This window comes from Eptesicus fuscus, chromosome 22, assembly GCF_027574615.1.
Source record: "Eptesicus fuscus isolate TK198812 chromosome 22, DD_ASM_mEF_20220401, whole genome shotgun sequence".
Lineage (NCBI taxonomy): Eukaryota > Metazoa > Chordata > Mammalia > Chiroptera > Vespertilionidae > Eptesicus > Eptesicus fuscus.
The window spans coordinates 23287311-23307633 of NC_072494.1; the positions used below are offsets into that span (position 1 = coordinate 23287311).

At 39.0% G+C, this 20323-nt stretch overlaps 1 protein-coding gene across 4 annotated transcripts in view; it reads left to right on the forward strand.

The window, feature by feature from the left end:
* Nucleotides 1–20323, forward strand: part of CEP350 (centrosomal protein 350) — a 119508-nt gene that overhangs the window by 44163 nt on the left and 55022 nt on the right. For 3 of the 4 annotated variants that reach the window (XM_008145908.3, XM_054712289.1, XM_054712288.1), the window contains exons 12-21: nt 1876–2936; nt 4545–4695; nt 6874–7046; nt 13883–14069; nt 15130–15353; nt 15837–16000; nt 16244–16354; nt 16766–16906; nt 18246–18382; nt 19735–19854. In XM_008145908.3, the coding sequence (XP_008144130.2) occupies nt 1876–2936; nt 4545–4695; nt 6874–7046; nt 13883–14069; nt 15130–15353; nt 15837–16000; nt 16244–16354; nt 16766–16906; nt 18246–18382; nt 19735–19854 (2469 nt within the window). The remainder of the gene's footprint in view (nt 1–1875; nt 2937–4544; nt 4696–6873; nt 7047–13882; nt 14070–15129; nt 15354–15836; nt 16001–16243; nt 16355–16765; nt 16907–18245; nt 18383–19734; nt 19855–20323) is intronic. The other variant, XM_054712290.1, reaches the window with a different exon arrangement.

The following is a 20323-nucleotide window of genomic DNA, read 5'->3' on the forward strand; positions in this document are numbered from 1 at the left end:
TGTCCAAATAACTTTCAGTCATCCAATATAATAAAACCCTAATATGGAAATCGACCAAACGGCAGAACAACTGATCTCCATGATGTGCACTGACCACCAGGGGGCAGACGCTCAATGTAGGAGCTGCACCCTGATGTTCAATGCGCTCCCACAGGGGGAGCGCCGCTCAGCCAGAAGCCAGGCTCATGGCTGGCAAGCGCAGCAATAGTGGCAGGAGCCTCTCCTGCCTCCGCTGCAGGTGGGTGGTAAGGAGCGAGGGGTCCCAGGCTGCAAGAGCCCTGGACTGCAAGAGGGATGTCTGACTGCTGGCTTAGGCATGATCCCCAGGGGGATCGGGCCAAAGCCAGCAGGCGGACATCCCCCAAAGGATCCCGGACTGCGAGAGGGCGCAGGCCGGGCTGAGGGCCCCACCCCCACCCCCAGTGCATGAATGTCGTGCACCAGGCCTCTCGTCGATATATATAAAAGCCCAGGGACGGGAATGGCTGGCCAACTGCCCATGGCCCCTTCCCCTGACTGGCCCCGCTCACGATTGGCCCCCAACACCCTGATCGGGGGTGGGGCCAGCCAGCTAACCATCTGAGGCCCCTCCCCCTTGCCAGCCCAACCCTATGGGCCCCCATCAGGGCGGGCCAGCTGGACCCCACCCATGCACGAATTCGTGCACTGGACATCTAGTAATTTGAGAATGTAGTGTTAGCTGTGCCTCCCAGCTTTCTATCAACTTCAAATTTGATAAACATATATTCATGTCATCATCCCAAAATAATGGGCAATTCCAAGGGGAAAAAACCTCATGTTATTTTGTCTAAGAATCTTCTTAATAGTTAACATCAGCCTTCAATATATCTATAGTATCCCTTAATATAAAGGGTGTCCATAGTCTGGAAACAGGTGAATTAAATAATGTTGCCTAGGACATCTTTATTCTGTTATTAGACTTTATGGACACCTTTCATCGTATCATATATTTATGACTGATTCTCTTAGTTTTACATTGGTACTCACTGTTTTTATGTTCATTATTTTTTTTAAGAACTAGATTGTAGTAATCTCCTTATTTAGTATGTATGATGTTAAACATAAATGTTTGGCATTTATTGAATATTAATTAGAATAATATATATCATGCCTCTGTTAATATTTATCAATCTTTTTTTGTTTAATAGTCTGCTTTACATAAGTTTTAAAAAATTCTTTATTGTTTAAAGTATTACAAATAGTATTACATATGTGTCCTTTTTCCCCCATTGAGCTCTCCCCGGCTACCCCAACCCCCCAGCACATGCCCTCACCCCCCTAGTGTCTGTGTCAATTGGTTATGTTTATATGCATGCATACAAGTCCTTTGGTTGATCTCTTACCACCCCCCACCCCCCAACGCTCTCCTGCCTTCCCTCTGAAGTTTGACGCTTCTCTAATATTTATCAATCTTAAGCATTCTCTTTTATGTAGCATTATTTTTAAAGAGAAGTGTAGAGCCAGGGTTGTAAAAAATTTTATCCACAGAGTCTTAAAGGTAAGAATGCCTTCTCTTTCATGAATAATCCAAAATATCTTAGTTGAAGAAAGCAGTTTGCAAAACAGTATGTATGGATGATAAAATTATATTTTTGTGAAATTAATACCAAAACATTACATACACATAGAAAAACGTTTGGGAAGATATAATTCTAAGTGAAATATTAATAGTGCCTCTTTGTTATTGTTTAGCTGTGAGTGATCTTTATCTTTCTTGTCCTCTTCGCCTGTCCTTTTTTTTCTGCAGTGAGTGTACATTACTCTTATACTCAGAAAAAAACAAAACTTAAAAAAACCCAGTAGCTTAGTTATGAGTTGCTGTGTTAATGAACATATTGTGACTTTCATTTGCAGGAGGGATTTGACAGAACCTACATGGATGCAGCCTGATAGATTGAGCCCACGTGTCCATCATTCTCAACCACCGCCTCTTGTTGGAACAGCTGGAAATTTACTCTCCCATCTCTTGAGTCTAGAGCATGCAGGATTTTTGCATAAGGATTTGGAATCTATTTTACCAACCAGGAAGAACCATAATATTGCTTCAGGGCCATTAACTTTCACACCTCAACCGTATCTGACCTCACCAGCTGCTCATCAAGATGCCTTGTTAAAACCTAGTGCCAGCCAATATAAGAGTAAACTAGATCGTATTGAAGCCCTGAAAGCAACAGCTGCATCTTTGTCCAGCAGGATTGAAAATGAAGCCAAGAAATTAGCTGGGGCTAACATTAATTATGGGTCAGTGTGGAACACTGAGTATGATGTGCAACAAACTCCCCAAGAAGATGGACCTTGGACAAAGGTTATAAGTCCACCTGTGAAAGAGGATACTGAAGATGTTTTCACTGCCAGAATTCAAAAGATGCTGGGAACCTGTGTATCTCATGCAACTTTTGATGATGAGCTTCCTGGTGTAGGCAACCTTAGTGAATTTAAAAAGCTTCCTGAGATGATAAGACCTCATAGTGCCATATCAAGCTTCAGAATGAGATCCCCTGGTCCCAAACCAGAAGGGCTGCTGGCACAGTTGTGTAAGAAGCAGACTGACTCTTCTAGCTCTGATCTGCAGCCTTGTTCTCAATACAAAGCCAAAACGTCTCTTGGTTCCAGCACAGACTCAGTCAGTGAAGGGCCTCTTCTTAGTGAGGGGAGTCTCTCTGAAGAAGAGGGAGGCCGAGATGGACGGCCCTCTTTGAAGATAGCAGAAATCTTAAAGGAAAAGGAATTTTGTGCTGGAGAAAGAAATGCTTATGAACCCATCAAACAGTTTCAGAAGGAAGCTGAAAAATTCTTACCACTGTTGGGTCACATAGGTGGTACACAAAGCAAAGAACCATGGGAAGAATTGGCAAAGGGAAGTCCACGTAGTGTCATTAATATTTTTACAAAATCATATCAGTCATATGGAAAAGGTGAGAAAAATAAGTAAGCTTTGTAATATTTGTATATTATCTTAATTATTTCATAATTCTATAAAGATAATACTTAAGTACAAATTTTCATTGTTAATAATGAGGGTAATGGAAACATTGTCTATATCAAAATTATCTGCCAGCTTCAATTAGAGTATAGTAATTTAATGTTTAAATTTTTATTTTTAGTTTTTAATGTCATAAAACAATCGTTGATTGGTAATTATAGAAATTTTGGTCTAATTTAGAGAAATTCATAGATGATGTTCAAGCTTAGTATGTATACTAGGTTTTCTGTGACCATAGATATGTAATTTATATAGTAAGTATATTTATTAATACAGTGACTTGTGGATTATTGGGAATATAGTGGTCAGGAATTAAGAGGGGCAACTATAGTAACATTTCTGATAATGAAAACAAATCTATTTCTGTTCGTCAAAACTAATTTTAAAAACAGACTTTGAAGAATAATGTAGCTCCATAGTTAGTTCCTGAAACAGTAACCTCTAAAGGTCCCTGCTTGGCCTGAGATTCTGCAACACAATTTTTCTATAATGGATTTAGTTCCTTCAAGCCCTTTCTTTGTTCTTACTGCCATAGGTGGATTCAACCATCTTATGTTTAAACTAAGAATTTCAGGTTGGAGAGTGAGGCTGAGCTTTAAGTCAGCTATTGATGGTGTGGTCTTTTAATTTCCATTCCACACAGTGAACAATTTATTTGACAAATGGAGTGATTTCATCTGTTCATCTTTTGCTTAATTGGGTATCACATTGGGTTTTCCCTGAATTCATATTTAGCTACTTTGTTATGATCTTATGTAGACTTATATTGGCTATTGATCTCTTTGGTTTAACACAGTGGTCGGCAAACTCATTAGTCAACAGAGCCAAATATCAACAGTACAACGATTGAAATTTCTTTTGAGAGCCAAATTTTTTAAACTTAAACTTCTTCTAATGCCACTTCTTCAAAATAGACTCGCCCAGGCCGTGGTATTTTGTGGAAGAGCCACACTCAAGGGGCCAAAGAATCGCATGTGGCTTGTGAGCCGCAGTTTGCCGACCACGGGTTTAACACATTTCTGTAGATGGTAATTTTTAAGTTTGTTGGATTTTAAAGTTCTTTTGAAGAAAGCAAAGTGTTTTTAAATCAACATCCTTATTTTGTTAAATAAGAAATTTGAGTATGTTCTTAATCCTTTTATTAGATTTTCATTAAGATTTTATAGTTATACTGAAATATTTACAGTTGAAATAATATGTTATCTTGGATTTGGTTTAAAGTAATCTGTAAGAGGAATGAGACACGGGGAGAATAGGAAGTTTAATTGAAACTAGATTGATCTTGTATTGATAATTGTTAAAGTTGGGTGATGGATACTTTGGTTTCATTATGCTAGTCTCTACTTTCATATATGCTTGAAAAGTAATAAGAAGTTAAAAATGTATTGTTAGATATAAAGATAAATTGGAAAAAATAACACTAATAAAAGCAAACAAAAATATCCTTAAATCTGTGTTGTTAATCCCTATGTGTGGAATGTTTTGCTTGTGGTATTTTTATCTTTGTTTTAAAACACATTTCAATTATTACTTTTGACAGGGTTTGAAGACAGGTTCGAAAGAGGAGCATCAACATCACAGCCCTTGAATGCCAGCACAACTCCTCTAAGCAGTGTTTCATATGAAGATGATTTTGTCTCCTCTCCAGGGAGTGGGACTTTGACAGAAAAAAAATCAGCTCTTGAACCTAAGTAAGAATATGTTGACAATGTGGAATGAAATCTGAAAATTGAGAGAAACTTACAAATGAGAACTGTAGTCTGAATATTAGGCAGATTTTGCTTGGTTAAAGATACATTTTGAGGTTGCATAGCACTGGTTTTTAAGAACACAGGTTCTGGATTCAGACTTCCTGGTTTTAAGTCCTGGTTCTCCTGATTATTAGTCGTTTGTCTTTGGGTATATTACTAACCTCCCCATGCCTCAGTTTTCCTCCCTGTGATATGAGAAAGAATAACAGTACTAGTCTCATGGAATGTTATGAATATTCAGTTAAATACAGAGTACTTAGAACAGGGCCTGGCACATAGTAAGCAGAATATAGGTTGTTAAATTAGTCTGTGAGTAGAGGATCGTATTGGGGAACTAGTCCACGTTATACTAATGTAAGAAGATTAAGAAATGGTTTTCTGTGATAGAACTGAGGATAACCAGATAGATCCTTGACTTCATGATCCAAAGTAATCAGTAAATTTCTTTTACAATTGGGATAACATCTAAAATTTTGCAAAGCATTGAAAAATAACTATTATTAGTATTTATTGATCACTTAATGTGCAAGGCACTGAGAGGACTGAGGGGCCTTTACCTGTATTAGCTCATTCTTATTATAGCCTGATATGATTAGAATTATATTACCACTAGAGGCCCGGTGCACGAAATTGTGCATGGGGGCGGGGTCCCCTCAGCCCAGCCTGCACCCTCTCCAATCCGGGACCCCTTGGGGAACTTCCTGGGATCAGGCCTAAACTGGCAGTCGGACATCCCTCACAATCCTGGACTGCTGGCTCCTAATCACTCACCTGCCTGCCTGCCTGGTTGCCACTAACTGCCTACCTCCTGACCCCCTGCCGGCCTGATCGCCCCTCACTGCCTCTGCATGCTGGCCTGATTGCCCCCAACTGCCCCCGCCCTGCCGGCCTGGTCGCCCCGAACTGCCCCTCCACCAGCCTGGTTGCCCCGAACTGTCCCCCACCCTGCTGGCCTAGTTGCCCCTCATTGCCCCCCCTGACAGCCTAATTGCCCTCAGTTGCCCTCCCTGCTGGCCTGGTTGCCCCTAACTGCTCCTGCCCCCGCTGGTCTGGTCACCTCTTACAGCGCCCCCTGCTGGCCTGGTTGCCCCCAGTTGCCCCCCTCTGCTGGCCTGGTTGCCCCTAACTGCCCCCCCTGCTGGCCTGGTTGCCCTCAGATTCCCCCCCTGCTGGCCTGGTCGCCCCACGCAGCCTGCTTGTTCAGTCATTTGGTCGTCCCTCACTAACCCCCCTGCCGGCCTGGTCGCCCCACGCAGCCTGCTTGTTCAGTCATTTGGTCGTCCCTCACTAACCCCCCTGTTGGCCTGGTCGTAGGCAGCCATCTTGTGAGTGCATGAGGGTTAATTTGCATATTACCTCTTTATTATATAGGATTCCTACTTCAGGAAGTGAAGTACTAAGTTACTTGTACAAAGTCATACAGCAAGTGAATCAGACTTTTCCTAATTTTCTTACTATATAAAGTACTCTGTAATTACTTACATTCAATGTAATTTTCTTGAAAAATTACAAATTATAATTTACACAAAATTATTGGATGATCTTTTAAAAATAGTTATATCTAGTTGGGCTAACAAAAATAAGTATTAAAATTATATCAGGAAAAGTGTAGTTTTAAATTTTGAGCTCTTAAGAAAAGATTAAATTTTAAAATAAAAACTTGTAAGGATTTAATTGTGACATTTAATATTACCAATTAATATGATTTATTACATTTTATTTTTAGGTTGAAGTAGAACATATTGAATTATTGTTCCCTGTAAGATTGTCAAAAGGAAAATAATGGGGGAAAAAGGAAAATAATGATCATATATTAAATTATAAATCTAAATAGAAATTGAGGCTGCAGTTTCTAGTATCCAATATATTTTTTCTCTTGTGTCTAAATTGTCCATTTTTATTGGTTTCACTTTAATAAACCTCCCTGATATTTTTCTCAGTAATAAATTGAGCCATAGGAAAGAACCCTGGTTTATGGTAGAACAAAAAAGAAAAGTGGAAGGCATCTTTGAGTATAATTATATTCTCCTTGTGATCAAATAGATTTAAAATATCTGTACATTAGCTGCATTTTAATACTTGTTATTTCTTTTTTTAACCACTGTTATTCTTTGACAGTATTGGTGGTAGCATTTTGGGCACTAAAGAGGACCATTCTAGCAGGAAGTCAGCCTATGATCTTTCCTCTGTGGATGTTACTTCCCAGCATTCATCAGGGACCCAGTCTGCTGCATCTTCTTGTTCATCTACTTCTTCTAAAGGAAGAAAAGGAAAAAAGGAAAAGATAGAATGTAAGTGGAATTCTACATGGTGACTTTTTCTCTTACCAATGATTTTGTGGTAGTGATCTAAAGTTATTTTATTGCATAAGCAGTTAGGTGAATTTCTTTATGATAATGTAATTAGCTTTCATATTATTGTAGTAATACCTTTTGATATATAACAGTATAAATCTTTTGCTTAATACAAAAGGAATACATTTGCAATGATAAAAATTTAAGGATTGTAGATACACCATCATACAAAAAATATAAATTCCCATTGAGCCCTCTGCTCAGAGATAACTACTATTAATACTTGATGCCTATTTTTTCAATCCTATGTAATAAAACCCTGATATGCAAATCGACCAAATGGCAGAACGACTGGTCGCTATTACGTGCACTGCTCCCCGAGAGGGAGGTGGCTGGTGGTGGTGATCGGGGGTGGGGCCGGCCAGCGAGCAGCAACAGGTCGCCAGACAAGGTGGGTGCCAGTGGGGGCCCCTCAATTGCCCTACCTGCTGGTCATCCCACAGATGGCCCTGATTGCTGGCCAGGCCTAGGGTCCCTACCCTATATATTGGGAACAGTCTCTTAGATTTAAAAGTTAAAACCTGGCAAGGCTACTCTAACACTGAAAACACAGGATGATGCAGTGATGATATGCATGGATTCTGGCTTGCACATTCTGTGGTCAGCCCTGATTCTGACACTTATAACTATGTGACAAAGCCAGTTACTTAACTTCTCTCTGCTTTAGTTTTTCCACCCATAAGATGGGGAAAATGGTACTACTGCCTCAGAAGGATCATGTTATGTACTACTTTTTATAATCAGGGCAAAAAAATGTAGCTGCCCATACAAAAGCAAGATGCCTTTCACCTGTATGAAAAGTATGGTCACTGGTGCATGCAGCGTCCCAGACTGTGAGAAGGATGTCCGACTGCCGGTTTAGACCTGACATCCTCCGAGGGGTCCTGGATTGCGAGAGGACGCAGGCCGGGCTGAGAGGACCCCCCACCCTTGTGCACGAATTTCGTGCACCAGGCCTCTAGTATATACATAAGAACACATACTGCCCCCTAGCCAGTGGCTTCAGTTGGTTAGAGCGTCATCCCATACACCAAGAGGTTGCAGGTTTGATTCCCTGTCAAGCCACATACCTAGGATGCAGATTTGATCCCTGGTCAGGGTGTGTATAGGGGGCAACCATCTATGTTTCTCTCTTACATTGATGTTTCTCTCTCTCTCCCTTCCTCTCTCTCTACAAAAGTCAATGAGGAACATATCCTTGGGTGAGCATGAAAACAAAACAAAACAAACAAAAAAACATACACAACTTTGTTTTAAAAAGAAATAAAATCATGTTTTGCAGCTGCTTTTAAAAAAGACTTTATAGTATGTCATGTACATCTCTGAGTGTCATTATATATAACTAGAGGCCTGGTGCACCCTCTCATAATCCAGGACCCCTTGGGGATGTTGGACTGCTGGTTTCGGGCCGATCCCCACAGGCTAGCTGAGGGACCTCACCGGTGCATGAAACCGTGTACTCAGCCGGTTTGGCCTGATCCCTGCAAGCCAGGCCAAGAAACCCTGGGCCTCTAGTATGCATATAAGACTTTTGGTTAATCTCTTTCCACCCTCTCTCTCCCCCGCTTCCCTCTAAGATTCATCAGTCTGTTCCATGTTTCCATGCCTATGGGTTGAGCATCTGCCCCCTGGTGGTCAGTGTGCATCATAGCGAACGGTCAGACACTTAGCATATTAGCCTTTTATATATATAGATATTCAAATTTTCTTAACTGAAAAATAAAGACGATAGCAATAGATGTTTCATATGTAGCTGGCCCTTGGGGCACTCTATATATTTTGAGTGATTGAAAAGAATACCCTTCAGTCCCTTCCATTCTTCTCTTGGCTATGTTGCCATAGAGGTGAGAAGATAGAGTAAATAGGCAGAGGCCTCTTAAACTCACAGGATGACCTTTAGGGAATGATTTTCTTCCAAATTGTTTTTTTCTAAATGTAAAAATTTGTTCATTGAGTTAAAAAAAAAGGGGGGGAGGGGAGAAAGCTGTAAATATAGACAACTATTTAAAAATTAAAAATTACCTACAGCTAACCAATGTTAACTTTCATTTTAGATTTTATTTTATTGTGCTAAAATATATATAATGTAAACTTTATCATTTTAACTGTTTCAAGTCAGCAGTTCAGTCCATTAAGCACATTCACATTGTTGTGTAACTATCACCACTATCCATTTCTAGACCTTTTTCATCTTTCCAAACTAAATCTCTGTACCCATCCTAATATATAAAAACCCAGGGTCCATAATGACCGACCAAAGGCTCAACCGAACACTGGAAGTCACTGACTGCTGAGGGGGCTGTGGATCAGGCCTGGAGAGAGGCCCAAAGAGAGAGGCAGGGTCTGATCCGCAGCCTCCGTGGCAGCTGTTGATCAGCCATTGCCTTTCTCTTTCTCTCCGGGCCTCCATGGGGCTGCTGATCAGCCCCGCCTCTTTGATCAAGCCTGGAGATAGGCCTGGAGACACTGACTGGCATAGAAACCGACCAATCAGAACCAAATCTGGATGAACTGTGAGGAGCCAATGGCTGCCTAGGAGGCAGAGCTTTTGACGCTGACTGGCATAGAAACTGACCAGTCAGAACCAAATCTGGGTGAACTGTGAGGAGCCAATGGCTGCCTAGGAGGCGGAGCTTTTGAAGCTGACTGGCATTGAAACTGACCAATTAGAACCAAATTGGCTGGCAGGGGAGGGCACTTGGGGGCAACCAGGCTGGCAGGGGAGGGCAGTTGGGGGCAAGATCAGGCTAGCAGGGGAGGGCAGTTGGGGGCAAGATCAGGCCGGCAGGGGAGGGCAGTTAGGGGTGATCAGGCAGGCAGAGGCAGTTGGGGGGTGAGATCAGGCTGGCAGGGGAGGGCAGTTAGGAGCAGTCAGGCAGATAGGCAGAGGCAGTTAGAGGCGATCAGGCAGGCAGGCAGGTGAGCAGTTAGGAGCCAGCAGTCCCAGATTGCGAGAGGGATGTCCGACTGCCAGTTGAGGGGATTGGGCCTAAACTGGCAGTCAGACATCCCCCAAGGGGTCCCTGATTGGAGAGGGTGCAGGCTGGGCTGAGGGAACCCCCCCTCACCCGTGCATGAATTTCATGCACCGGGCCACTAGTTAAACAATAATTCTCCATTCCTCTCTTCTTCCAGCCCCTGCTAACCATTGTTTTCTATCTCTATGAATTTGGCTACTCTAGGTACTTCATTTAAGTGGCATCATAACAATATTTATCCTCTTGTGTCTGGCTTATTTCATTTAGTGTAATGCCCTCAAGTTTCATCAGTATTGTATCATGTGTCAGAATGTCCTTTTTTAAAAAAAAAAAAAGGTTTATTGATTTCAGAGAGGAAGAGAGAGGGAGAGAGAGATAGAAACATCAATGATGAGAGAGAATCCTTGATGGGCTGCCTCCTACACGCCCCTACTGGGGATTGAGCCTGCAACCTGGGCAGGTGTCCTTGACCAGAATCGAACCTGTGGACCCTTCAGTCCACAGGCCGATGCTCTATCCACTGAGCCAAACCAGCTGGGGCTATAAATGTATCTTTATGCGTTAGTCTGGTTCTTTCCTTTAAGGGAATATCCTAGAACAGTGATGGGCAACCTTTTGAGCTTGGTGTGTCAAACTTCGCCAAAAAACTGAGCATAACTTGGGTAGTGTGTCACTTTGAGGAAAAAACATTATTTCGCAAATGTTTCATCCTCAGGAGCAGCAAATGTTTCATCAGAAATGGCTACGTGTGTCAGTGCTGACACGCGTGTCATAGGTTCGCCATCACTGTCCTAGAAGTTAATTAATGGGGCAAACAGTATGCCATCTTTAAAATTTGGATACATTTTGCCAAATAACTCTTCAGAAAGCCAGTGTCATTTTATACTTCCAATATGAGAGTGCTAGCAGAAATTATTTCTTTTTTTTAAAAATATATTTTATTGATTTTTTTACAGAGAGGAAGGGAGAGGGATAGAGAGTTAGAAACATCGATGAGAGAAACATCGATCAGCTGCCTCCTGCACACTCCCCACTGGGTATGTGCCTGCAACCAAGGCACATGCCCTTGACTAGAATCGAACCTGGGACCCTTGAGTCTGCAGGCCGACGCTCTATCCACTGAGCCAAACCAGTTAGGGCAGAAATTATTTCTTAATCATCAACCTAGTCATAACTCTCTTGCAGATTGGAAGCATTCTGAAAGTCTTTAGTAGAAACATTAGACGTCATTTTATCAGCACTTCCCAGAGTCTAACTTTTCTTGTGAAAAACTTATTCAGTGGGAGAGGCTGTTTCACAGCTGTTCTGAGGCTTATGAAAGAACTACATGGTTCTGTAAATTTGGGGAAATACTTTTAAGAGTGAAACAGGCCTCTTACCTACCAATTCATCAACACTTCTAATATGCTAATACGCATTATTTACTTTAGGAAGAAGGTGAGGCCATGTAGTATGAAGTACTATCCAAATTTATTTGACCACAGACTCATTTCTTCAACTAGCATGTTATGACATTAGAAGTCATATTGAACACATTTTGTGAAATGCTTATCTTGCTCAATTCTTTTATTTTGCAATTGTATGCTTTGTTTACATTAATGTCTCATTTAAGGTTAGTTATTGGCAAAGCCTGAATTCTGACTTCTGAATCTCAAATCTTTTACTATAATATACTGTACAACTTAAAATACCATGATATATTATTGAATAGGAGTATAAGCAATATGATTCATTATAGGTTTTTAAAATTTATAATGTAAAATATGATGATATGTAGTATAGGTAGTGTTTTGTGGCTTTCAGATTCCCAATCCCCTCTAACAGTGCCTTAGAAATACTCTGTATTTTACTTTCCACAGCATGATTTTAAACTTTCTTCTTTATCCCCAAGTTATAAAATCAGTGTAATTTTTGTTGTGTGTACTCCATCTGGTGGTGAAAAGGAGTGTCTACATGCTCTGTACAAAAAGCTCCTTCCCAGTGAAGTTGAAAGTATAGTTAGTAGATTAAAGTAGCAGTCATCATTCCATACTAAACTCTGTACCCATTAAACAATGACTTCCCATTCTTCCTTCCCTTACCCCAGTAGCCACCATTCTACTTTTTTGAGGAAAATATTTCTTTTTCTTTAATGTTTATATTGATTTCAGAGAGAGGTAGGGAGAAAGGGATAGAAACATCAATGATGAGAGATAATCATTGATTGGCTGCCTCCTGCATGTCCTCCCCCACCCCCCACCGGGGATCAAGCCCGCAATCCAGGCATGAGCCCTGACTGGGAATTGAACTGTGACCTCCTGGTTGAACTTAACCGCTGGGCACCAGTCTTTCTGTCTCTATGAATTTGACTAGGAAATTTAACCATTGTTAAGTGCACACATAGTTGAGTAGAAATAAGTAAATTTATTTATTGTACAGGTATTACCATTATGCATCTCCACAACTATTTCATCATCCCAAACTGAAACTCTTCACTTATTAAGTAATAACGCTTATACTCCCAGCCACCCCCCCCTCCCTGACTCCTGGTAACAGCTGTTCTACTTAGTGTCTCTATGAATTTGCCTATTCTATGTACCTATATAAGTGTATAATCATAGAATATTTGTCCTTTTCTGGCTGGCTTATTTTACTAAGTGTAATGTCTTCTATGTTCATGCATGTTGTAGCATGTCAGAATGTTCTTCCTTTTTAAGGCCAAATAATATTTCATTGTATGTATATACCACTTTTTAGTGTTTGTTATACATTCATCAAAGTGTTGAAGGACACTTGGGTTGCTTTTACCTTTTGGCTGTTGTGAATAATGCTGCTATGAACATGGGTGTACAGTATAATTTTTTTTTTTTTTACTTTTCCATTTTCTTTTAATTGTTAACCATATGTCTGTATTTTAAAAAATTGTTTAGTTGCCATTAAAATGCAGTTCCTTGTTCTGCTTTTTTTTTTTAATGTAACAAATATTTTCCCATGCTGCTATTGAGACATATCATCAAGGTGAATAATGCACTAGATGTAGAGTCATAAGGCTTGGGTTTATGTCCTATTTCTGCTATTGACCATGTATCCTTAAGCAAGTAGCCTCATAGATCTCTAGTTATCTCACCATTAAATGAGCTTATGCTACCCACTTCATAAGATGATTAAAGGCAATCAGGTAATGTATATGGAGTGCATTTTAAGTTAAAAAGTGCTATTTAAATGTTTACTATTATCTATGTAATTTAGACAACTCTTCTGTTGCAAATGTAGAGTAAACTTTAAAAAATTATATAAAGTTGTTCATGGAATATTGTGCATAATTTTTGTTTGTTGGTGTCATAATCTCATTAAGATACTCCTATAGGTGAAATCATTCTGAGTCAGAGAATCTGAACAGTTTTATGAATTTGGCTACATAGTTCTTGTCCTCGAGTTTTTCAAAAGGATTGTGTAGTCCAGTTGGCAGTTGATAACATTTTTGGCAGCTTTTGGTTTTATCCTTGAAAGACTTCTTTTTGTTTATTTTTTCATAGGCATAGAATAGTACTATATACTTACCTTTTTTAATCATTTGATTTAAGAACCATTTATTTTTAATAGCAAATAGGGGATGTTAATGGAAGAAACTTCACTTTCCTAAAGTGAAAACAGAAGGGTGAACTTTATTTTAGATATGAAAAACACATTTTAAAAATAAGTCCACTTTTAAATATTCTGTTCTGTACTTATTATTTTACTGAAATCTGGGTATCTATCAATTACCATTCAGTCTCTTCTATTGAGCATCAGCTTTAAAAGAAATTTACTTTATAGGGCTGGATTCACTCACTGGAAATGTTCAGAGCTCACTTCTTGATGAGGAAAAAGTACACTCTGGCTCAGAACGTGACTCTCATCAAGAGAAGAAATCTGAGACCAGTAGCAAACTCTCTGTCAAGGATTATGAGCAGACTCTTGACACAGATAGCACTTTGGAGGATCTTTCTGGGCATTCTGTGAGGTAAAGTAATGTATATTTTATACTGTGATTCATTTTAATTAAAGTTACAATATTATTGATGTTCAGTGAATCCATTTAATGAATTTCTGTATTTTATGAATAGGTACTGTAGCTTTGTTCATAGCTCTAGTTTTTATATATATTTTAGAGTGTGGCCAACTTTCATGTAAACTATTAACAACCTCTCTCCCTCAGGAATTCTCTGCCTCTAGCACAACCCACCTTTCTATTCTAAATGCCATTGCCATAGTTATTTTCTTGGTTTAACCCTTTGACCAAGCAGCTACTTTCCTTGGGGTTCTTTGGTAGCTCACAGTTACCCCACACATCAATTCTAAGAACTTAACTTTATCCGAAGTGTTTTCACTGAGCTACCACAAACTCTCTCATTTCCTTTATCTATACCTTTTGCTTCTCAACTGTTCTCTTTACTCTTGTAACACAACTGCGTAGCAATCTTTTGATCTCATTGTTTATTTTTTTCTCGAACTTTTCTCTCCTGCTCAACTTAGATGACTCAAGCAGATTTTGAAATATAATTTTTATATTGATTATGGAGTTTGCATACTCTTTTTTTCCCCCCCTTTTGGGTTAAAAGGAGTAACAAAAGAGTAGTTTTTGTCATTTCTTAATTTTTAGTACAAAATGATTTTTTTTTATCTTTCAGAGACATATGTTAAGACATTTTTATAAGGCTTGATCTTACCTTTTCTATGTGGCTGTAATTTTTTGCTATTAGAGGATTTTGTTTCATACTACAATAATGATTCATGGTGCATTTACATTGTAGAGGAAAGAGTTAAGTGGCAGTTTAATCCAGAGACTCCTTTTGGGCAGGGTTTGTCCCTAGTTTTGTTCACCACTGTAAATATGAAAACAAGAGGAATGCTCAGAGTACATTCAGCATAGTGACTATGTTGAGTGAATAAATGTCTGAATCACAGCTTTTTAAAACTGATGTTAATAAAGAAAGTAATGCGTGCTATTCTTACAAATTGGTTAGCTGGTTCCTGAAATAGTTTTCCCTTCTCTAATGTATTTTTTGAAACAAATCTTCTAGTGTCTCCTCAGACAAGGGAAGGTCTCAGAAAACTCCAACTTCTCCCCTATCTCCAAGTTCCCAGAAACTGCTGCAGTTTGACCTTCCAGGAACTTCATTAGAAAGATCTAAGTCCTCAGTTATAATGCCTCCAACTATAGCAGGATTCAAGCCTAGTGCAGCTTTTCCTGATATGAACATGGCTGCCAGCAGAGCAACTACAGAGATGATGACTTCAACACCAGGCAAGTTGACCCGTGCGGTTGTAATTTTAAAAATAAGGTTACTTATTTTGGGGAAAATTTGTTTCAGTTGAATTATAGGGAAATGGTTTTACAAATGGATGTGATTACTTTTTGAAGTTTTAAACAGAAACTGTACAGGAAAATAAATATTAAGAAGCATCAGAGATTCAATAGTGGTGATTTTTCCCATCTTGCCAGCATTAGCAAAAACACTGAAAAATGTATGCCATGTATGCATGTATGTACTCCCTAAGTGTTTATAGGTATATATGTATGTACATACCCATGCATGTGCATACTCCCCCCCCTCCGCCCCCCCCTCCCCACGCAACCCGCCCACACACACAAGAAGTAACTATTAAAAGACACTGTACTCCTAAGTCACTGTTTTTGGCTCTGAAAATTAGAAATGAATTTTAGAAATTTGAGATGCAATTTAATTTCATGTATAATTTCACATTTGGCAATTGTTATGCCCTCCAGGTTCTAAACGTTTTTCTCCTGCTGGCCTCCAGCATCGAATGGCAGCTGAACTGAGCTACTTGAGTGCCATTGAGGAGTCAGTGCGCCAACTGTCAGATGTAGAAAGAGTTAGAGGCATTTCACTTGCTCAGCAAGAAAGTGTGTCTCTGGCTCAGATCATAAAGGTATTTGTGGGTTTTTCTTCTTTAGCTTTCTTTGTGTCCCCCCCCCCCCTTTCTTTGTTATTTAAAATAATATTAAAAAAATAATAATCTTAATGGTGAATTAAAAAAACATAGTAGGTGGTCACTAAGTATTTTGATAAATGGTTGTTGTGTTGAGAAAATAGCCCTGGGTTTAATGTAATCACTGAGTTGTAATAGTTTAGTATCTTAGAATTAATAGTTGATCACTTCTTTATCTTGAAGGCACAGCAGCAACGCCATGAAAGAGACTTGGCCCTTTTGAAATTAAAGGCTGAACAAGAGACTCTGGAGTGTCAGAGACAGTTAGAAGAAACCCGAAACAAAGCAGCTCAGGTACCTTATTTTGCAGCAAAGTTATTAAACCTAAATTTGTATCTTTGAAATCACTTTAGTATTTTTTAAATTATGTAGGAGTAAAAAAGAAAAGATGTAAAATATGTCATATGGGTTAATTTCATGTCATTTGATTCTTGTCGCAACCCTGTGAAATTAAGTAGTCAGGATGTAGTCCCAATTTAATAAGTGGAAGCTGAGGTAGCTACATGGTAGTTACTTATCTACAGTCACATCAACTCACAACCAGTGGAGTTAAGACTTAAACTCCAGCAGTGATTTTTAAGACTTCCGATTTTAAACCCATTGTTCTTTCTGTTTGTTTTTTTGGAAAGGCATTTAATCCATAAAACAAATTTACAAATTCTGTAACATGACAGAAGTTTTCTTTTTACCCTCTTTTATTTACAGGTACATGCGGAGTCATTACAGCAGGTGGTTAAATCACAACGGGATGTAACTGAAGTCCTACAGGAAGCAACTTGTAAAATAGCTGCTCAGCAAACAGAGACTGCTCGCCTTACCACAGACGCAGCACGCCAAATCTGCGAGGTGAGAGCCACTGAGAACACTTTTCTTCTTAGTTCTTTTTAGTCAGTCTGAATAACTTTGGCCTTTTATTGCAGTGTCTTGTACATTTGAACTTATAGAGGCAGAAAAAAAAGATGAACTCTAAATTTCTGCCCTTGAGTAAGCTTTTTAAAAAGATATTAATTTGCCCTGACCAGTTTGGCTCTGTGGATAGAGCATCGGCCTGAGGACTCAAGGGTCCCAGGTTCGATTCCGGTCAAGGGCATGTACCTTGGTTGCGGGCACATACCGGTAGGGAGTTTGCAGGAGGCAGCTGATCGATGTTTCTCTCTCTCATCGATGTTTCTAACTCTCTATCCCTCTCCCTCTCTGTAAAAAATCAATAAAAATATATTTTAAAAAAATAAAAAGATATTAATTTTATTGATAAATAATTTACAAAAAAATAACATGTACCCATTTTAAGTATACAGTTTGATGACTTGACAAATATCTAGATACCTGTATCTGTATATTTCTACAACTTATCTTTCCATCCCTATGCACACTACTATAATCAGTATTTCCAACACTCTAAAAAGTTCTCCCATGCCCCTTTGCAGTCAGTCCCCAACCTCAGTCCAGGGAGCCACTGATCTGCTTTGTATGAAGATGTTTCATTTTCACCCAGGGTTGTTAGTGTCTTTTATAGTATTGTTAGTGCCAAGGACAAAGCTAGAAATAATTTCACTACTGTCTCTATATAGGATATCATAACCAATAGATATAATTTCAGTTTATTTAAGCAGTTATCATTTAGGATTGCTTTGAAATGATTGTTATTAATAAGCCATGAACCTACTATATGTTGGATATTGTGGAATTGTGCAAATAAGTATAAAGTAACATCTCTTTTCTCAGGGAAATTTTAGACAACATTAACAAAGATTTCAAAAACACTTCAGGTCATCAAGACAGTGGTTGAAAAATACAAAATGAATAACACGCAGCAGTGGCACTAGTGGCTAAGAGTAGGGAAAATGTACTCACGTTGTTGCTCAGAAAAGACTCAGACAAGAAGCAGTAATTGAATTGATTCTTGAAGGAAGATTTAATTTTTTATTTACTATGGCTCATTATATGACTTAAATGTTTTCTGTCTAATTTGTAGATTGTTATAGCTGGGTGAAACCTTAGAAATCATGTTGTATTCATCTCTTTATTTTTATAAGGAAGCTGTTGAGACTTAAAAAGTCTAAACGACTTGCCCATAATATTTACCTGCTACTGCAGAATTTGCTCTCTCTCAATCCAGTGATCTTCCCAAGACACTCTGCTCCCTCTCAGTTCATCTACTTTTGCCTTGTGTGTTCATATTTAGATGGCAGAGTTGACTCGAACTCATATATCAGATGCCATTACTGCTTCAGGAGCTCCCCTAGCAACGCTGTATGACCACCAGCGGATACATGCTCCAGACTTCGTGAAGCAACTGAGGACCAGAGCTGAAACAGATAGGTTAATATTCAGTCATTCTGCAAATATGTAATGAGTATCTACTGAGTTCCAGGCACTCTTGTGGGTGCTGGGAATACAGTTTTGGGAATACAGTCTAGAGGATAGGTAGATGTTAATCAAATAGTCACTTAAGGAATGATCACTGTAAACTAAGGTAAGTGTTATGAAAGAAAGGACAGTTGTCTCTGAGATACATAACAAAGGAATTTGAATAGCCTGTGAGTATAAGAAGGTCAGAGAAAGTTTTCCTGAAGAAGTAAAGCTTATGGTAAGATACAGTGGATGAAAAGGAGTTGGTGTTGTAAAGGAGGTAAAGAATATACAGGTCAATACATGTAAAGGGAGGAAGAGAAAAGGAAGGAAGACCGATGGCATTGGAGGCAGAGAGCAAAGGGGAGAATGGTAGATGATGCAGAGATCAGATCATGGTAGGGCCTTGCAGACCGTAGGATTTTGTTTATTCTAGAGCAGTGAAAAGTCATAAGAGAGTGTTTTAGGCAGGGCTGGGTAATGTGATCATGTTTTGTGTGTGCCTTCTTTCTTTTACATCACATTTTGACTGTCTCTAATTCATAGATTTTAAGACTAGTCACATTCATTGTGGGTGATACTTGGGGTGATTTGTGCTTATTTCTCATAATAGAAAAGAAAAAACTCTTTTCTTAAAAAATCCTCACCTGAGGAGTGGTATTTTTTTTCTATTGACTTTTAGAGAGAGTGAAAAGGAGAGGGTAGGGAAAGAGAGAGAGAGAGAGAAAGAGAGGAAAAGAGAAAGAGAGGAAAAGAGAAAGAGAGAGAAAGAGAAAGAGAGACATCGATGAGAGAGACAAATCTATTGGTTTCCTCCCACTCACACCTGATGGGGTGGGGATTGAACCTGCAACCCAGGTACGTGCCCTTGACCGGGAATCAAACCCACAACCCTCTGGTGTGCAGGCCAACACCAGCCACTGAGTCACACCAGCCAGGGCATTAGATACTCTTTAGTGTGTTATACAACCTTTTCATAAATGAATGCCTTCAAATACTTTGTAAGTTTCATAATTCCTGTTCATTCAAGATTTTATCTAATGTTGAGCAGTATTAACCCTTTGCACTTGCTTGCTTATTTCTCGATTCCTTTATTCTACTCGGGATTTAATTTTTTAAATACCCCAGATTTTACAAAGTGCGGCAGTAGAATAAAAAACTGGAGTTTCTTTTTATACAAACTTATTTATTTGGATTTTTTTATATTTCAAATTATTGATACATTCAATAACCGTCACACTCGACATCCGAGTGCAAAAGGTTAAAATCTTAGTCCTATTAGAGACTTTAAATGTTGAACCAGTTTTGTTTTGTTTTTGTAGGAAAAGTCAATCTGTTTCACTCTCTCACAATAATGAAGGAACCCCTGACTCAAAGCATCAGAAGTATTCTTCATATGATAGTTATTCTGAGTCTTCAAGATACAAGAATCACGATAGAAGGTGAAAAGAGGGTTTTGTTTTAATGTTTGTGAGTTTATTTGAACCAGACTATCATCAATTGCCAGGAGATAAAGTCTCAATGCAGTGAGATAATGTATCAGAGAATGGCAGTTCGCTCCATATTTTATACATTCTGAAAAGCGTTTGATGTAGTAAAGTATGATAAGTAGCTGACAATTGCTTTTTTTTTTTTTTTACTTCTCGATTTCATTTCTTTAAATGAAAGTTTTATCTTCCCCATTTAATTTGCTGATTTGTAAAACAGTTGTTTCATGTAACAATATAGCTGCCATTCCTTGAGAACCTATATTATATAAGCACTGTATACATTTGTTTTTTTATACTTTACCTTTCATCCAGGTTACCCTAATGTTAACATTTTACTTATATTTGCTTTAGCAAGTAGAACTTTCAAAGAAGCGATAGAGGTCAACACCATCTAAGGTTGCAGATATTCTATTGGATGTGG